Source organism: Aotus nancymaae, unplaced genomic scaffold (genome assembly GCF_030222135.1).
Source record: "Aotus nancymaae isolate 86718 unplaced genomic scaffold, 86718_ANA_hifiasm-v0.15.2.pri h1tg000002l, whole genome shotgun sequence".
NCBI classification, from domain to species: domain Eukaryota; kingdom Metazoa; phylum Chordata; class Mammalia; order Primates; family Aotidae; genus Aotus; species Aotus nancymaae.
In genome coordinates, this window is record NW_026988413.1 from 25,505,374 (window position 1) to 25,517,941 (window position 12,568).

Here is a 12,568-nt window from a genome sequence, read left to right on the forward strand (position 1 = left end):
ATTTTAGCCAATAGCAGCCGAGTCTTTCTAGCCAATAGCAGCCAAGTCTTTCTAGCCAATAGCAGCCAAGTCCTGTATGCAAACAAAGGCTTGTAACCTTACCCAATAGTAGTCCTGCTCTCCCACAACCAATTGAGCTCCTTCACTCCCTATAAAAACCCACGTCTGAGAGGAGTCTGTGCGACTTCTCTAGCCCCTCCTGTCGTGCCGCAGAACCTCGCCCGGGAGCCTGAATAAATTCCTTTGTATTGGATCATCTTGTGTTGGCCTCAGTTTCTTCTTTTTAAACTCGGCAAGAACCCAAGAACAAACCTCACACTCTCCACAGAAATCTTTAGTAAAAGGCGAAAGATTTATTTATTATGATGAGAAACCAGAGCATTGTCTTGATTTATTTTTAAGACAGAGCCCAGGCTGGAGTGCAATGTCACAATCTTGGCTCACTGAAACCTCTGCCTCCCAGATTCAAGCAATTCTTCTGCTGCAGCCTCCCGAGTAGCTGAGATTACAGGCATCCACCACCACATCCAGCTAACTTTTGAATTTTTAGTAGAGACAGGGTTTCACCATGTTGGCCAGGCCGGTCTTGAACTCCTGACCACAAGTGATCACCCGCCTGAGCCTCCCAAATTGCTGAGATTACAGGTGTGAGGCACTGCATCCGGCCCATTTGTCCTGATTTTGTGCTCCTGGAAGCTGGACTCTGTAGGCACGCAGGTGTTTGTGACACTCATTGCTTCCTACTCTTGGGCAGTGAAACCCTTGAGTCTCAGAGGGGCCAGGAGGGAGGGGGCATCTGGAGTGGTAGACAGGAGTGGGAAGCAAATGAGTCCCAGACACAGACGCCCACAGCCGCACAGCTCCCAGGGTGAGAGCCCTGATCTTCAGTTCCCGCACCTGGGGTTCTGCCCTCTCCCTTCCCTCTCTGAGTGGGGCTTCTTCAGGACGGAATTGCAGCCTCAACTTTCCACTGCTCAGCCCTGCATCCCTGCAGCTGCTTCCATAAAAAGCCAACACTGCCTGGATGGGAGAGAGAGAGAGAATTTTTCCAAAGGATGTGTGTGCACATTGTTGGGAGCAGCAAGCATTTCGGTGAACCCCAGGTCACAGCACAGCCTGACAAATGGCAGGAAGTTCAAGACTTGGGCCTGATATTTTTTGCACAAAGGCCCCATAGCCCAGCCAGGTGAGCTGGGCCCAGGGACAGACACAGGGGCCACCGCCCGGCACTTCCTGCCCTTTGTTGGCCCGTGGGACAGCCTTCCCGGCGCTCCAAATGGCCTTTCTTTGGTGCCTGACTCCTGTGCTTTATTTATGGAGAGGATCTCCTCAATATAGAAACGGGTGGGCCAGGAGCCGGTGGCAGGATGTGGGAATGCAGACTGGCAGGATGCCTGCCAGCGGGGACAGGGTTGCCGAATTAAAAGAATGTGGCCATGGACACCCGATCATAAGCCTGCCTGATATTTATATATCTGATGAGATGTCCCGCATGCTCCCCTGGCACATTTCAGGGCATCACAGCCCACCCTGGCATCAGGCCTCCCTGTGGCCCCACCCTTGGGTTCTCATGGCCTGGTTGGCCTCCGCCTAGGTGTGAGTCAGGTTACCTGCCCCAACCATCCAAGGCTATGTGGGCTCCTTGCAGGAAGGGGCCATTTCTTTCTTACATAGGAGAACCTCTGTTGCTGGCATCCTGAGGATCAGCCAGATACCTGGGGGGCGTGTTTATGGGCAACAGTGCACGGAGGACCCTTTCATGCTCCCAGTCTTTTCTTCATTAGCATCATTTCTGGTGGAATTCTTCCCAAAGGCAACCACACATACTTCTACTGTCTCAGACAGAATACTTAGAACAGATTTTGTGCTTTCTTGGAAAATTGGGGTCTCAGTACTGAGTCCTGGGTGGAGAGGTACAGAGAGCCCTGACAGGTAGGTTTGAGATCCAGCCTCCTATGCTTTTTGTTTGTTTGTTTTATTTTGAGACAGAGTCTTGTTCTGTCACCCAGGCTGGAGTGCAGTGGCACCATCTCATCTCACTACAACCTCCGCCTCCCAGGTACAAGCAATTCTCCTGCCTCAGCCTCCCAAGTAGCTGGGATTACAGGCACATACCACCACACCTGGCTAATTTTTATATTTTTAATTAATAGAGAGGGGGTTTCCTCATGTTGGCCAGACTGGTCTCAAACTCCTGACCTCAAGTAATCTGCCTGCCTCAGTCTCCCAAAGTGCTGGGATTACAGGCGTAAGCCACCGTGCCTGGCCAAGTTTCTTCACCCCCTGGCTTGCAGAGGTTGTCCTGACAATACTGTTCATTTAATTCGCATGTTCTGCAGTTCCATGATTTGTTTTGTACCATGTGGTCATGGAGTGCTGTCAATACAAAAGTGATTGAGTTACATAAGGCCATTTGTCCTCCACACTAAGTCACAGCTGACTTTTTGAGTTCTCATGACCATTTTTGGTAGATTTCCTTCTCTCCTATCTTGGTTTTAAGCTTTTTTTTTTTTTTTTTTTGAGACAGAGTCTCACTCTGTTGCCAGGCTGGAGTGCAATGGTGAGATCTTGGCTCACTGCAACTTCTGCCTCTTGGGTTCAAGCGATTCTCCTGCCTCAGCCACCTGAGTAGATGGGATTACAGGTCCCCACCACCACGCCAGGCTAAATTTTGTATTTTTAGTAGAGATAGGGTGGGGGGGGTCAAAAAAAATATATAGATGGGGTTTGAACATGTTGGTCAGGCTGGTCTTGAACTCCTGACCTTGTGATCCGCCCTCCTTAGCCTCTTAAAGTGCTGGGATTACAGGCGTGAGCCACAAGCTAACTTTTAAAAATTGATATTGTAAAGGTGAGGTCTTGTTATGTTGCCCAGACTGGTCTCAAACTCCTAGGCTCAAGCGATCTTCCCAACTTGGCCACCCAAAGTGCTGGGATTATAAGCATGAGCCACTGCACCTGGCCTAGGCTAATTTTAGACACTTGTTTTTTGTTTGTTTGTTTTTTAATTTTTAAAATTCTTTTTCTTTTAATTAAAAAATATTTAAAATAATTATTTTAAAATATGGAACGCTTCACGACTTTGTGTGTCATTCTTGCGCAGGGGCCGTGCTAATCTTCTCTGTAGCGTTCCAATTTTAGTATATGTGCTGCTGAAGCGAGCACGAGACCATTGTTTATGGATCCATCTACAGCAGAAGCTCTTTCTCTTTCACGTTTCTGACTTCTTGATCTGCTGTAACTATATGCAAATCTAAAGTGAACAGCTCAGAGTAAATACATAAATGCACAGACTTATGTGTGTATCTGAGGCATAATTCCGACTAATCAATGACTTTTTGTTTCCTTTCTAATTCTTTTTTTTTTCCTTTTGTTTATTTTTTGTTTTTTTGGTTGTTTTTGTTTGTTGGTTTTTTTGTTTTTGTTTTGTTTTGTTTTGAGACAGTCTCACTCTGTCTCTCAGGCTGGAATGCAGTGGTGTAATCTCTGCTCGCTGCAACCTCTGCCTCCCAGGTTCCAGTGATTCTCCTGCCTCAGCCTCCCAAGTAGCTGGGATTTACAGATGCTTCCCACCACTCGTGGCTAATTTTTGTCTTTTTAGTAGAGACAGGGTTTCACCATGTTGGCCAGGCTGGTCTCAAACTCCTGACGTCAGGTGATCTGCCCGCCTCAGCCTCCCAACGTGCTGGGATTACCGGTGTCAGCCGCCACACCCAGCCCCTTTCCTAATTCTTGATCCTATCGTGGAGAAAAGAAGTTGTCAGAAAGCCGAAAGCACCCGGTATGGTGGGTCATGCCTATAATCCCAGCACATTGGGAGTCCGAGGCAGGCAGACAACCTGAGGTCAGGAGTTGGAGACTAGCCTGGCTAATATAGTGAAACCCTTGTCTCTACTAATAATACAAAAATTAGCGGGGGCATGGTGGCTGACACCTGTAATTCCAGCTACTTGGGAGGCTGAGACAGGAGAATTGCTTGAACCTGGGAGGTGGAGGTTGCAGTCAGCTACGATTGCGTGCTCCACTGCACTCCAGCCTGGGCAACAGAGCGAGACTCCATCTTAAAAAAACAAAAAAAGTCAAAAGCACAATGATGTACTACTATACCTTGCCAATATATCTATTATACCTTTATGGAACACAGTAGGAACTTAATAAATTATTGTTAAATGGGATATCTTCCCTTTCTACTCAAAAATTCGCCCAGGATATCACTCTGCCTCATCCGAGTTTATTTCTGAGCAAAAATGTGAAGTCTGAAGCAGACCAGGCCTGCATGCTTGTTTCACAAAACCCTGCTCCTAACATTCCCTTCCCTTCCTCAATGCCTCTGTCCCTTTCTTGCATGGAGCCTCAGCCCATCATTCCCATGGAAAAAAAGGGATAAGGTATTAATTAGATTATCCTTCCTTCTTAGAATGCATTTTGGAAGCCCCAGACATCTCTAGAGGCCACACAGAGGCATTTCAGGAAGGTGATGCTCAAAAGATGATAATAACTGGGCCAGGGGTGGTAGCTCACATCTGTAATCCCAGCACTTTGGAAGGCCAAAGTGGATGGATCCCTTGAGGTCAAGAGTTTGAGACCAGCCTGGCCAACATGGTGAAATCCCATCTCTACTAAAAGAAAAAAAATCACAAAAATTAGCTGGATTTGCTGGCGGGCACCTGTAATCCCAGGTACTTGGGAGGCTGAGGCAGGGAGAATTGCTTGAATCCAGGAGGCAGAGGTTGCAGTGAGCCGAGATTCTGCCACTGTACTCCAGCCTGGGTGACAGAGCAAGTCTCCATCTCAAAAAAAAAAAGAATTAAGTGACTTAATTATATGAAACATCATATATGACATAGTGGCTGTCACAGAAGAGGCACTCAGTGATTGTTAGCTTTTTCTCTAAAAGCGTCCTTCAAGATCACACCTCTCTCTCCGAACAAGAAGACTTAGTCACTGACTAAAATACCTCCCCATGTTCAATGCAGGTGGCTAAGACGTTTCAAGGCTCTGCTGCTCCCTGGAGCTCTGAACTTCAAAGCATTCCATGCACCTTGGTCGTGAGCACGCTCTGTGCTTTGCTCTCCAAATAGACCTAGAGCTTCTGGAAGGTAGGGACTCATCCAGCCAGCCCGGTTCTCCTCCTGTGGTGGGCCCAGGGAGGGACCAGCAAGCTGTCTGCTCTCCAGTCAGTGAGAATGCACTCACAGCTCTCGATCTGTGAACTTCCCTTCTGGCTTGCCACTGAAGTGTGAAGTGCTCTGACAGCAAGGCCAGGAAGGGTCAGGAAGTGCCTCTGACACTTGCAGTTAAGGAAGGATAATTTAATAGTCTCAGGAACAGTCACTACTCTATTTTCTCTGACAAAACCAGTCTAGGCGTGTAAAACCAGCCACAGAGACTGTGAACTGGACACTACTCTCTGGCTCCTTGCTCCCAGCTTGTAGGGCCCACCCCAACCCTAGGGAGTGTCTCACATAAGAACACAGTTCTCCAGGCTGGCCACAACCTCCTGCCCTCCCGCCACGGTTCCAGGCCCAGATGGCTTCTCTGTGCTAGTTAGGAAAAGGTACTGCGTGTTCTGGGCAGCCCACGCCCACATCAGGGCACAATTGACCTCATCGCTCAAGGTAGCCCTCCAGGCTCCTGCAGTGATGGTGGCCACTAGGTGCCATTGGTCAGGGCTACCCTGACTTCAATGGAGCTTCTGGCCATCACAGCCTGGGCCACTGAGGCTACCGTGCCCTCTCACTGCTCAGTAGAGATGTTACTCAAGCATATTTTTTTTTTTTTTGAGACAGAGTCTTGTTCTGTTGCCCAGGCTGGAGTGCAGTGGCACGATCTCGGCTCATTCCAACCTCTGCCTCCCAGTTCAAGCGATTCTACTGCCTCAGCCTCCCGAGTAGCTGGGATTGCAGGTGCCTACCATCACACCAGCTAATTTTTGTATTTTTAGGAGAGACAGGGTTTTACCATATTGATCAGCCTGGTCTGGAACTCCTGACCTCAAGTGATCCACTCACCTCAGCCTCCCAAAGTGCTGGGATTTGCAGGCGTGAGCCACTGCTCCTGGCCTTTTATTTTATTTTATTTTTATTTTTATTATTTTTTTGAGATGGAGTCTCTCTCTGTCACCTAGGCTGGAGTGCAGTGGTGCAATATAGGCTCATTACAACCTCTACCTCCCAGGTTCAAGTGATTCTCCTGCCTCAGCCCCCCGAGTAGCTGTGACTACAGGTGCACGCCACGAGGCCCAGTTAATTTTTGTATTTTTAGTAGAGATGGGGTTTTACTATATTGGTCAGGTTGGTCTTGAACGCCTGACCTCGTGATCCGCCTGCCTCGGCCTCTCAAAGTGCTGGGATTACAGGTGTGAGCCATTGTGCCCGGCCTGGCCTTTTTTTTTTTTTAAAAAAAAAAAAAAGGGTCTGCTGGCGTGGTTTTGCTTGTGAGGGTTGTAAGATGGTAACGCTCCTGGACCATAGAAATATCCTGGCATGGGTGAAAGTTCCCGAAGACCTGAAAGATCCAGAGGTGTTTCAGGTCCAGACGTGTCTGCTGGAAGCCATCTTTGGCAGGGAAGGATGTCGAATCCCTTACATAGAGCAGGTGAGCAAGGTCATGCTCAAGCTAAAGGCTCTGGAGTCTCCAGACTTCACCAAGGTCGTGGTTTACGGCTCCTATATATATAAGCTCCAGGCCAAGTGGATGCTCCAGTCTATAGCTGAGTGGCACTGCCAGCGCCAGGAACGAGGGATGCTCAAACTTGAGGAAGCCATGAATGCCCTCGAACTAGGCCCTTGGATGAAGTGAACCAGCTTCCGGCCAGGATGAAGGCCAGGATGTAGAGATTAGTTTGTGGCCAGAGCTGGAGTGATTTCTCCAGCTTGGTTTAAAATCTGTTCCAGCCTGATGAGTTGAGGGAAAACCATCTGTTTAGGGGTTTCTTTCTTTTTTTTTTTTTTTTTGAGACGGAGTTTCGCTCTTGTCACCCAGGCTGGAGTGCAATGGTGCATTCTCGGCTCACCGCAACCTCCACCTCCTTGGTTCAGGCAATTCTCCTGCCTCAGCCTCCGGAGTAGTTGGGATTACAGGCAAGTGCCACCATGCCCAGCTAATTTTTTGTATTTTTAGTAGAGACGGGTTTTCACCATGTTGACCAGGATGGTCTCGATCTCTTGACCTCGTGATCCACCCGCCTCGGCCTCCCAAAGTGCTGGGATTACAGGCGTGAGCCACCGCGCCCGGCTGTTTAGCGGTTTCTAAAGTCTTGTTGTGAATATCTCTTTGATGGTTGCCAATAAAAGTTTTTTTCCCCCATTTAAAAAATTAACAATAAAGTTTTAAATCAGTAGGTAAAACAAACAAACAAACAAAAAACAGCGTCTCACTGTCATCCAGCCTTGCCCTCCCAGACTGAAATGATCTTCCCACCTCAGCCTCCCTGTAGCTGAGACTACAGATTTGCACGACCATGTGTGGCTGAGTTTTAAAAATTTGTTGTAGAGATGGGGTCTTCCGGTGTTGACCAGGCTGGTCTCCAACTCCTGGGCTCAAGCGATCTGCCCACCTTGGCCTCCCAAGTTTCTGGGATTGCAAGCATGAACCACTGTGCCTGGCTTCTTGTTTTTATTTCCTCTATGATTCAGTCTTCTTGCTATGGGAGCTGGGCCACAGGACAGCCTGGGGAATAGATACTTTCTGGTCTCAGAGTTGAATCTTCTCTCTGTTCTTGGCCTATTGTTCTAGAACCTGAGTGGTGTGTGACTCTCTCATTCCTTATGACAAATTCTCTGCTTGAAGGCTTTTGAACTCTCCATGTAGCTCCATGCAGGTAAAGGAATCCCTCTGATAGACCTGAGTCCCAGGGGAAACACAGCCTGGTTTCAAACAGGAGCGCCTGTAATACACAGTCATCCCCGGCTCTCAGGATGCTTTCTTCTAATTGCCCTTCCATGCCTGAATGCCCACCTGTGGAGCCTCTGGTGAAACATTCACTCATAAGTCCTCCTGGGGCATCCATTTTACAATGCTTTCATAAGTTTTTTTTTGAGATGGAGTTTCACTCTTGTTGCCCAGGCTTGAGTACAATGGGGTGATCTTGGCTCACTGCAACCTCCACCTCCCAGGTTCAAGCGATTCTCCTGTCACAGCCTCCCAAGGGCGGGAATTACAGGTACCTGCCACCACACCCAGCTAGTTTTGTATTTTTGGTAGAGACGGGGTTTCTCCATGTTGGCCAGGCTGGTTTCGAACTCCTAGCCTCAGGCGATCCTCCCGTCTCGACCTCCCAAGGTACTGGGATTACAGGCGTGAGCCACCACACCTGGCCTAGGTCTCAATTTTCTTATCTGTAAAATAGGAAGACAATTGTTTGTTTCTCATAGGTTTGTCATGAAAATTAAATAATATTTGCTTCAACAGGGCCCAGCACACAGTAAGTGCTCTGCAAACAGTAGCTACTGATCATTAAACTTACCAGACACACGAAGAAGAAAACATCTTCAAAGACTGAATCCAAGGTTAGAAATCTGGTCAGGCAAGTCCAGGCTCGACAACTGTCTGTGGCGCAAGAGGGGGCTCACTCTATATATTTAGTGTGTTTCAGGTTCCAAGTAAAACCTCACTGCCTGGGGTGGAATTTTGGTTTCAAAAGTGGAGAGAAAAATGCTCAGGGGTCACGAGAGAAAAATGAGGAGGCTGGGGTTGGGGGTGGTCCTGTGGAGTGGAGACCTGGGGTTATGGGACCCGCAGGGCACTGGGCAGAAGCAGGAAAGTCTCAGAGCTTTATTTCTGTGGACAAAGCAACAAGCTGCAACCATGGTACTTAACAGTTGCACAGACAATGCAGTCTTTTTTTTTTTTTTTTTGAGATGGAGTTTCCCTCTTGTCACCCAGGCTGGAGTGCAGTGGCACGATCTCGGCCCACTGCAACCTCCACCTCCTGGGTTCAAGCAATTCTCATGCCTCAGCCTCCCAAATAGCTGAGATTACAGGCGTCCACCATCTCGCCCAGCTAATTTTTGTATTTTTGGTAGAGATGGGGTTTCACCATGTAGGCCAGGCTGGTCTTGAACTTCTGACCTCAGGTGATCCGCCCACCTCGGCCTCCCAAAGTGCTGGGATTACAGGTGTAAGCCACCACACCCAGCAAAACTATAATAATCTTGAGGCACCCTATGATAGAAGATGGGGTGTTCATCCCTGAGTTAAATGAGTTGCCCTGGTCAGTATTAGATAGTCACCTGTGTGAAGCCCATCAGAGACTGTAATTAAACAACTAATAATATAAACATAGTAATATATTATAGCTACAAGGAATGTTTATTTTTCAAAGCTCTTCAACAATTTTTGCCTCCGGAGTTCCAAATACTCTCTGAAAAGTAATAAGGGCGCTGGGCGTGGTGGCTTACGTCTGTAATCCCAGCACTTTGGGAGGCTGAGGCAGGCAGATCACTTGAGGTCAGGTGTTTGAGACCAGCCTGGCAAACATAGCAAAACCCTGTGCTACTAAAAAGTATAAAAATTAGCCGGGCTTGGTGGCGGGTGCCTGTAATTCCAGCTACTAAGGAGGCTGAGGCAGGAGAATTGCTTGAACTTGGGAGGTGGAGGTTGTAGTGAGCCGAGATCGTGCTACTACACGATCTGCCTGGGTGACAGAGCCAGACTCCGTTTCAAAAAAAAAAACAGGGGGTCCTGATATCATAAGCCAGCTGATGGTAAACAAAGCACAAAAACATGACTTTTTGCTTTTTAAACTACCTTTGGAGGAGGATTCATTTATCCAGCCAGTATTTATTGAGCACCTACTAAGGCCAGGCACAGGCGTGAAGACAGAGACATGGCCCGAGGTCTCAGGGAGCTCTGAGTGTCGTGGGGTGGGGACGCTACTGCACACACAAATAAACCAATGTGGAAATGCGTGACCCACCTGTGCCATAAGGGAAGAGAAGGCAAGAGCTCTGTATGCTCTCCGATTCTCTAAGTCCATGATTTTACTCAAGCCCCTAAGCTACTTGGTGGTCAGAATTCTTTCCAACCTGAGAATCCTGGAATTCCCATATGGCCCCTGCAAACAGCATGTGCGACGGTGCGGGCAGAGGTGGCTCTACTTTTTCTTTAGCCCCTCAGCTGCCTGTGCTGTAGGCTGGCCGTCTCGGAGCTGTGGACTCTGACTGTCTTCCTGCCAGACAGGCAGATCTTACAACCCCTGTGCACTTTGAGTGTGCAACTGTTATCAAGTGCCCCGGTGACATGGGGAAGAACAGTGCTTGAGAGGTTAACGAAGTCGTGGGAACCTCCACGGCTAAATCCCAGTCTTGTGTGTTGCTGTCATTTGTCAGTATCTGGGCCACGTGTTTGCTCTAGCGGGTCTGCAGCCCTGTCCCCACGAGTCCCGGCAGGGCTGCTCTAGTTTTACTGTTGAGGGAAGGACACCTGACTAGATACTTTTCCCAGAAACCGAAGGCCCTGAGAACAGAGTGTGCACTCTAAGAGCAGAAAGCATGATGGACTTGCATACATCTGGGCTTGATTTGTGAATCAAACTTCCAGGAAAGGTGAATAGAACCCGGTAGCAATTACTAATCAATCAAGACAGTAAGGAAGCCCCCTGCGCCTGTGAAAGGAAGAGGTGGGGAACAATAGTGTGAAAACACTGGGGTGGAGTGGCAATTCTGATTTGGGCAGATGGAGGAAGTAGTCCAGAGCTGAGAAGGATCCTGTGATTACATGGAAAGTTCTGTGTGTGTTTGCCTTCAATGCAGGGCATGGTCTCTTGTGTATTGTATAATAAAGGCTCAGTAACTGGAAACTAAGGCTAAGTACATGTCCATTCTTACGCAGGTTGGGTGGGCCTCTTTGGGGATCCAGGGTGGCGTGGATCTGAAAAGCTTACAAATGACTTTGGGTAAGTGATTACAAGAGATTGTGTGGGTGAACCAATCATTTCCTTGTATTTATAAAAACACTAGTAGTCGGCTGGGCACAATGGCTCATGCCTGTAATCCCAAGAGTTTGGGAGGCTAAGGCAGGCAGATCACCTGAGGTCAGGTGTTAGAGACCAGCCTGGCCAACACAGTGAAACCCCATCTCTACTAAAAATACAAAAATTAGCCAGGAGTGGTGACCAGCACTCCAGCCTGGCTGACAGAGTGAGACTCTCTCTCAAAAAAAAAAAAAAAAAAGCCAGGTGCTGTGGCTCACACCTACAATCCCAGCACTTTGGGAGGCTGAGGCAGGAGGATCACAAGGTCAAGAGATCGAGACCATCCTGGCCAACATGGTGAAATCCCGTCTCTACTAAAAATACAAAAAAAAATAGCTGGGTGTGGTGGCCGGTACCTGTAACCCAGCTACTTGGAAGTCTGAGACAGGAGAATTGCTCGAACCCGGGAGGTGGAGGTTGCAGTGAGCCGAGATTGCGCCACCGCACTCTAGCCTAGCGACTCTGTCTAGCCTAGCAAGACTCTGTCTCAAAAAAAAAAAAAAAACAAAAACACCAGTAGTCTGCTTCATCAGCATCATATATTTTAGATTGCTCCTGGGACAGGCAGTTCATCTTTAGCCATGTTTATGGGACACAGAAGGCAGAGTTGTAATACAATGAAGATCTCTTTGCAGCCACACATTTAGTCAAGCTCTGAATAGTGTAGTAGTTTTAGGAGTCAGGCTGCCGGGTATGAACCCTGACTCCACAACTGTTAAGCTGTGTGGTTTTAGGCAAGTTACTTAATTTCCACAAAGTCCTCCGATTCCTTATCAGTCAAACAAGATTAATAACAGCACTTATCTCGTGGAGCTGTTATGAAGATCCAGTGGGCCCATCCGTGTAAAACACCTAGCTCAGCGCTAGCACATACGGTAAGGATTGGTGGGTGTCAGATAGAGTTCACGTTTTCACGTTGCTCTCGTTATTGATGCCCATGTTGCAACTACCAAGCCCTCAACCTGGGTCAGATGCCGGGCTGAGAATGGAACGGACACAAACAAATAGAGTGAGGTTCTTGCCCTCAAAGGAAGAACTTGAGGTCTGTCTGTGTGCCTAACTAACAAAAGGCACATGAAGTCAGACAGTGAATGAAGGCACCAGCACAAAGCAAAGGGAATCCAGAGGAGGAAGTGGTTCTTTCTGACCCAAGGGGCACGGCCCAGGTCAGAACAGGCTAGGAGGTCACTGGCAGGTGGGAGCAGGTCAAATCCAGGCACAAAGAGCAACATCAAAAGCATTCAAGAGTGAAAGTGAGGCCGGGTGCAGTGGCTCATGCCTGTAATCCCAACGCTTTCAGAGACCAAGGCAGGCGGATCACTGAAGTCAGGAGATCGAGACCAGCCTGACCAACATGGTGAAACTCCGTCTCTACTAAAAATACAAAAATTAGCCAGGCGAGGCGGCAGGCGCCTGTAATTCCAGCTATTCAGGAGGCTGAGGCAGGAGAATGGCTTGAACCCAGACGACAGAAGTTTCAGTGAGCTGAGATCACACCACTGCCCTCCAGCCTGGGCAACAGAGTGAGACTCCATCCGCGCCCCCTAAAAAAAAGAGTGAAAGTGAGTGTCACAGTTGAATCTAGAGAGTTTT

The 12,568-nt window shown here is 48.3% G+C and overlaps 1 protein-coding gene and 2 non-coding genes across 3 annotated transcripts; 1 reads left to right on the forward strand and 2 right to left on the reverse strand.

The window, feature by feature from the left end:
- Positions 1 to 270: 270 nt before the first annotated feature.
- Positions 271 to 382, reverse strand: LOC135274605 (U5 spliceosomal RNA). The gene has a single exon (XR_010342393.1). It is a non-coding gene; the product is annotated as a U5 spliceosomal RNA (small nuclear RNA).
- A 2,676-nt stretch (positions 383 to 3,058) lies between these two features.
- Positions 3,059 to 3,165, reverse strand: LOC135274269 (U6 spliceosomal RNA). Its single transcript, XR_010342111.1, has one exon. It is a non-coding gene; the product is annotated as a U6 spliceosomal RNA (small nuclear RNA).
- Positions 3,166 to 6,450: 3,285 nt separating this feature from the next.
- Positions 6,451 to 6,801, forward strand: LOC110568935 (developmental pluripotency-associated 5 protein-like). Its single transcript, XM_021673909.2, has one exon. It carries the CDS (start codon positions 6,451 to 6,453, stop codon positions 6,799 to 6,801), a length of 351 nt encoding a protein of 116 aa, XP_021529584.2.
- Positions 6,802 to 12,568: the final 5,767 nt, after the last annotated feature.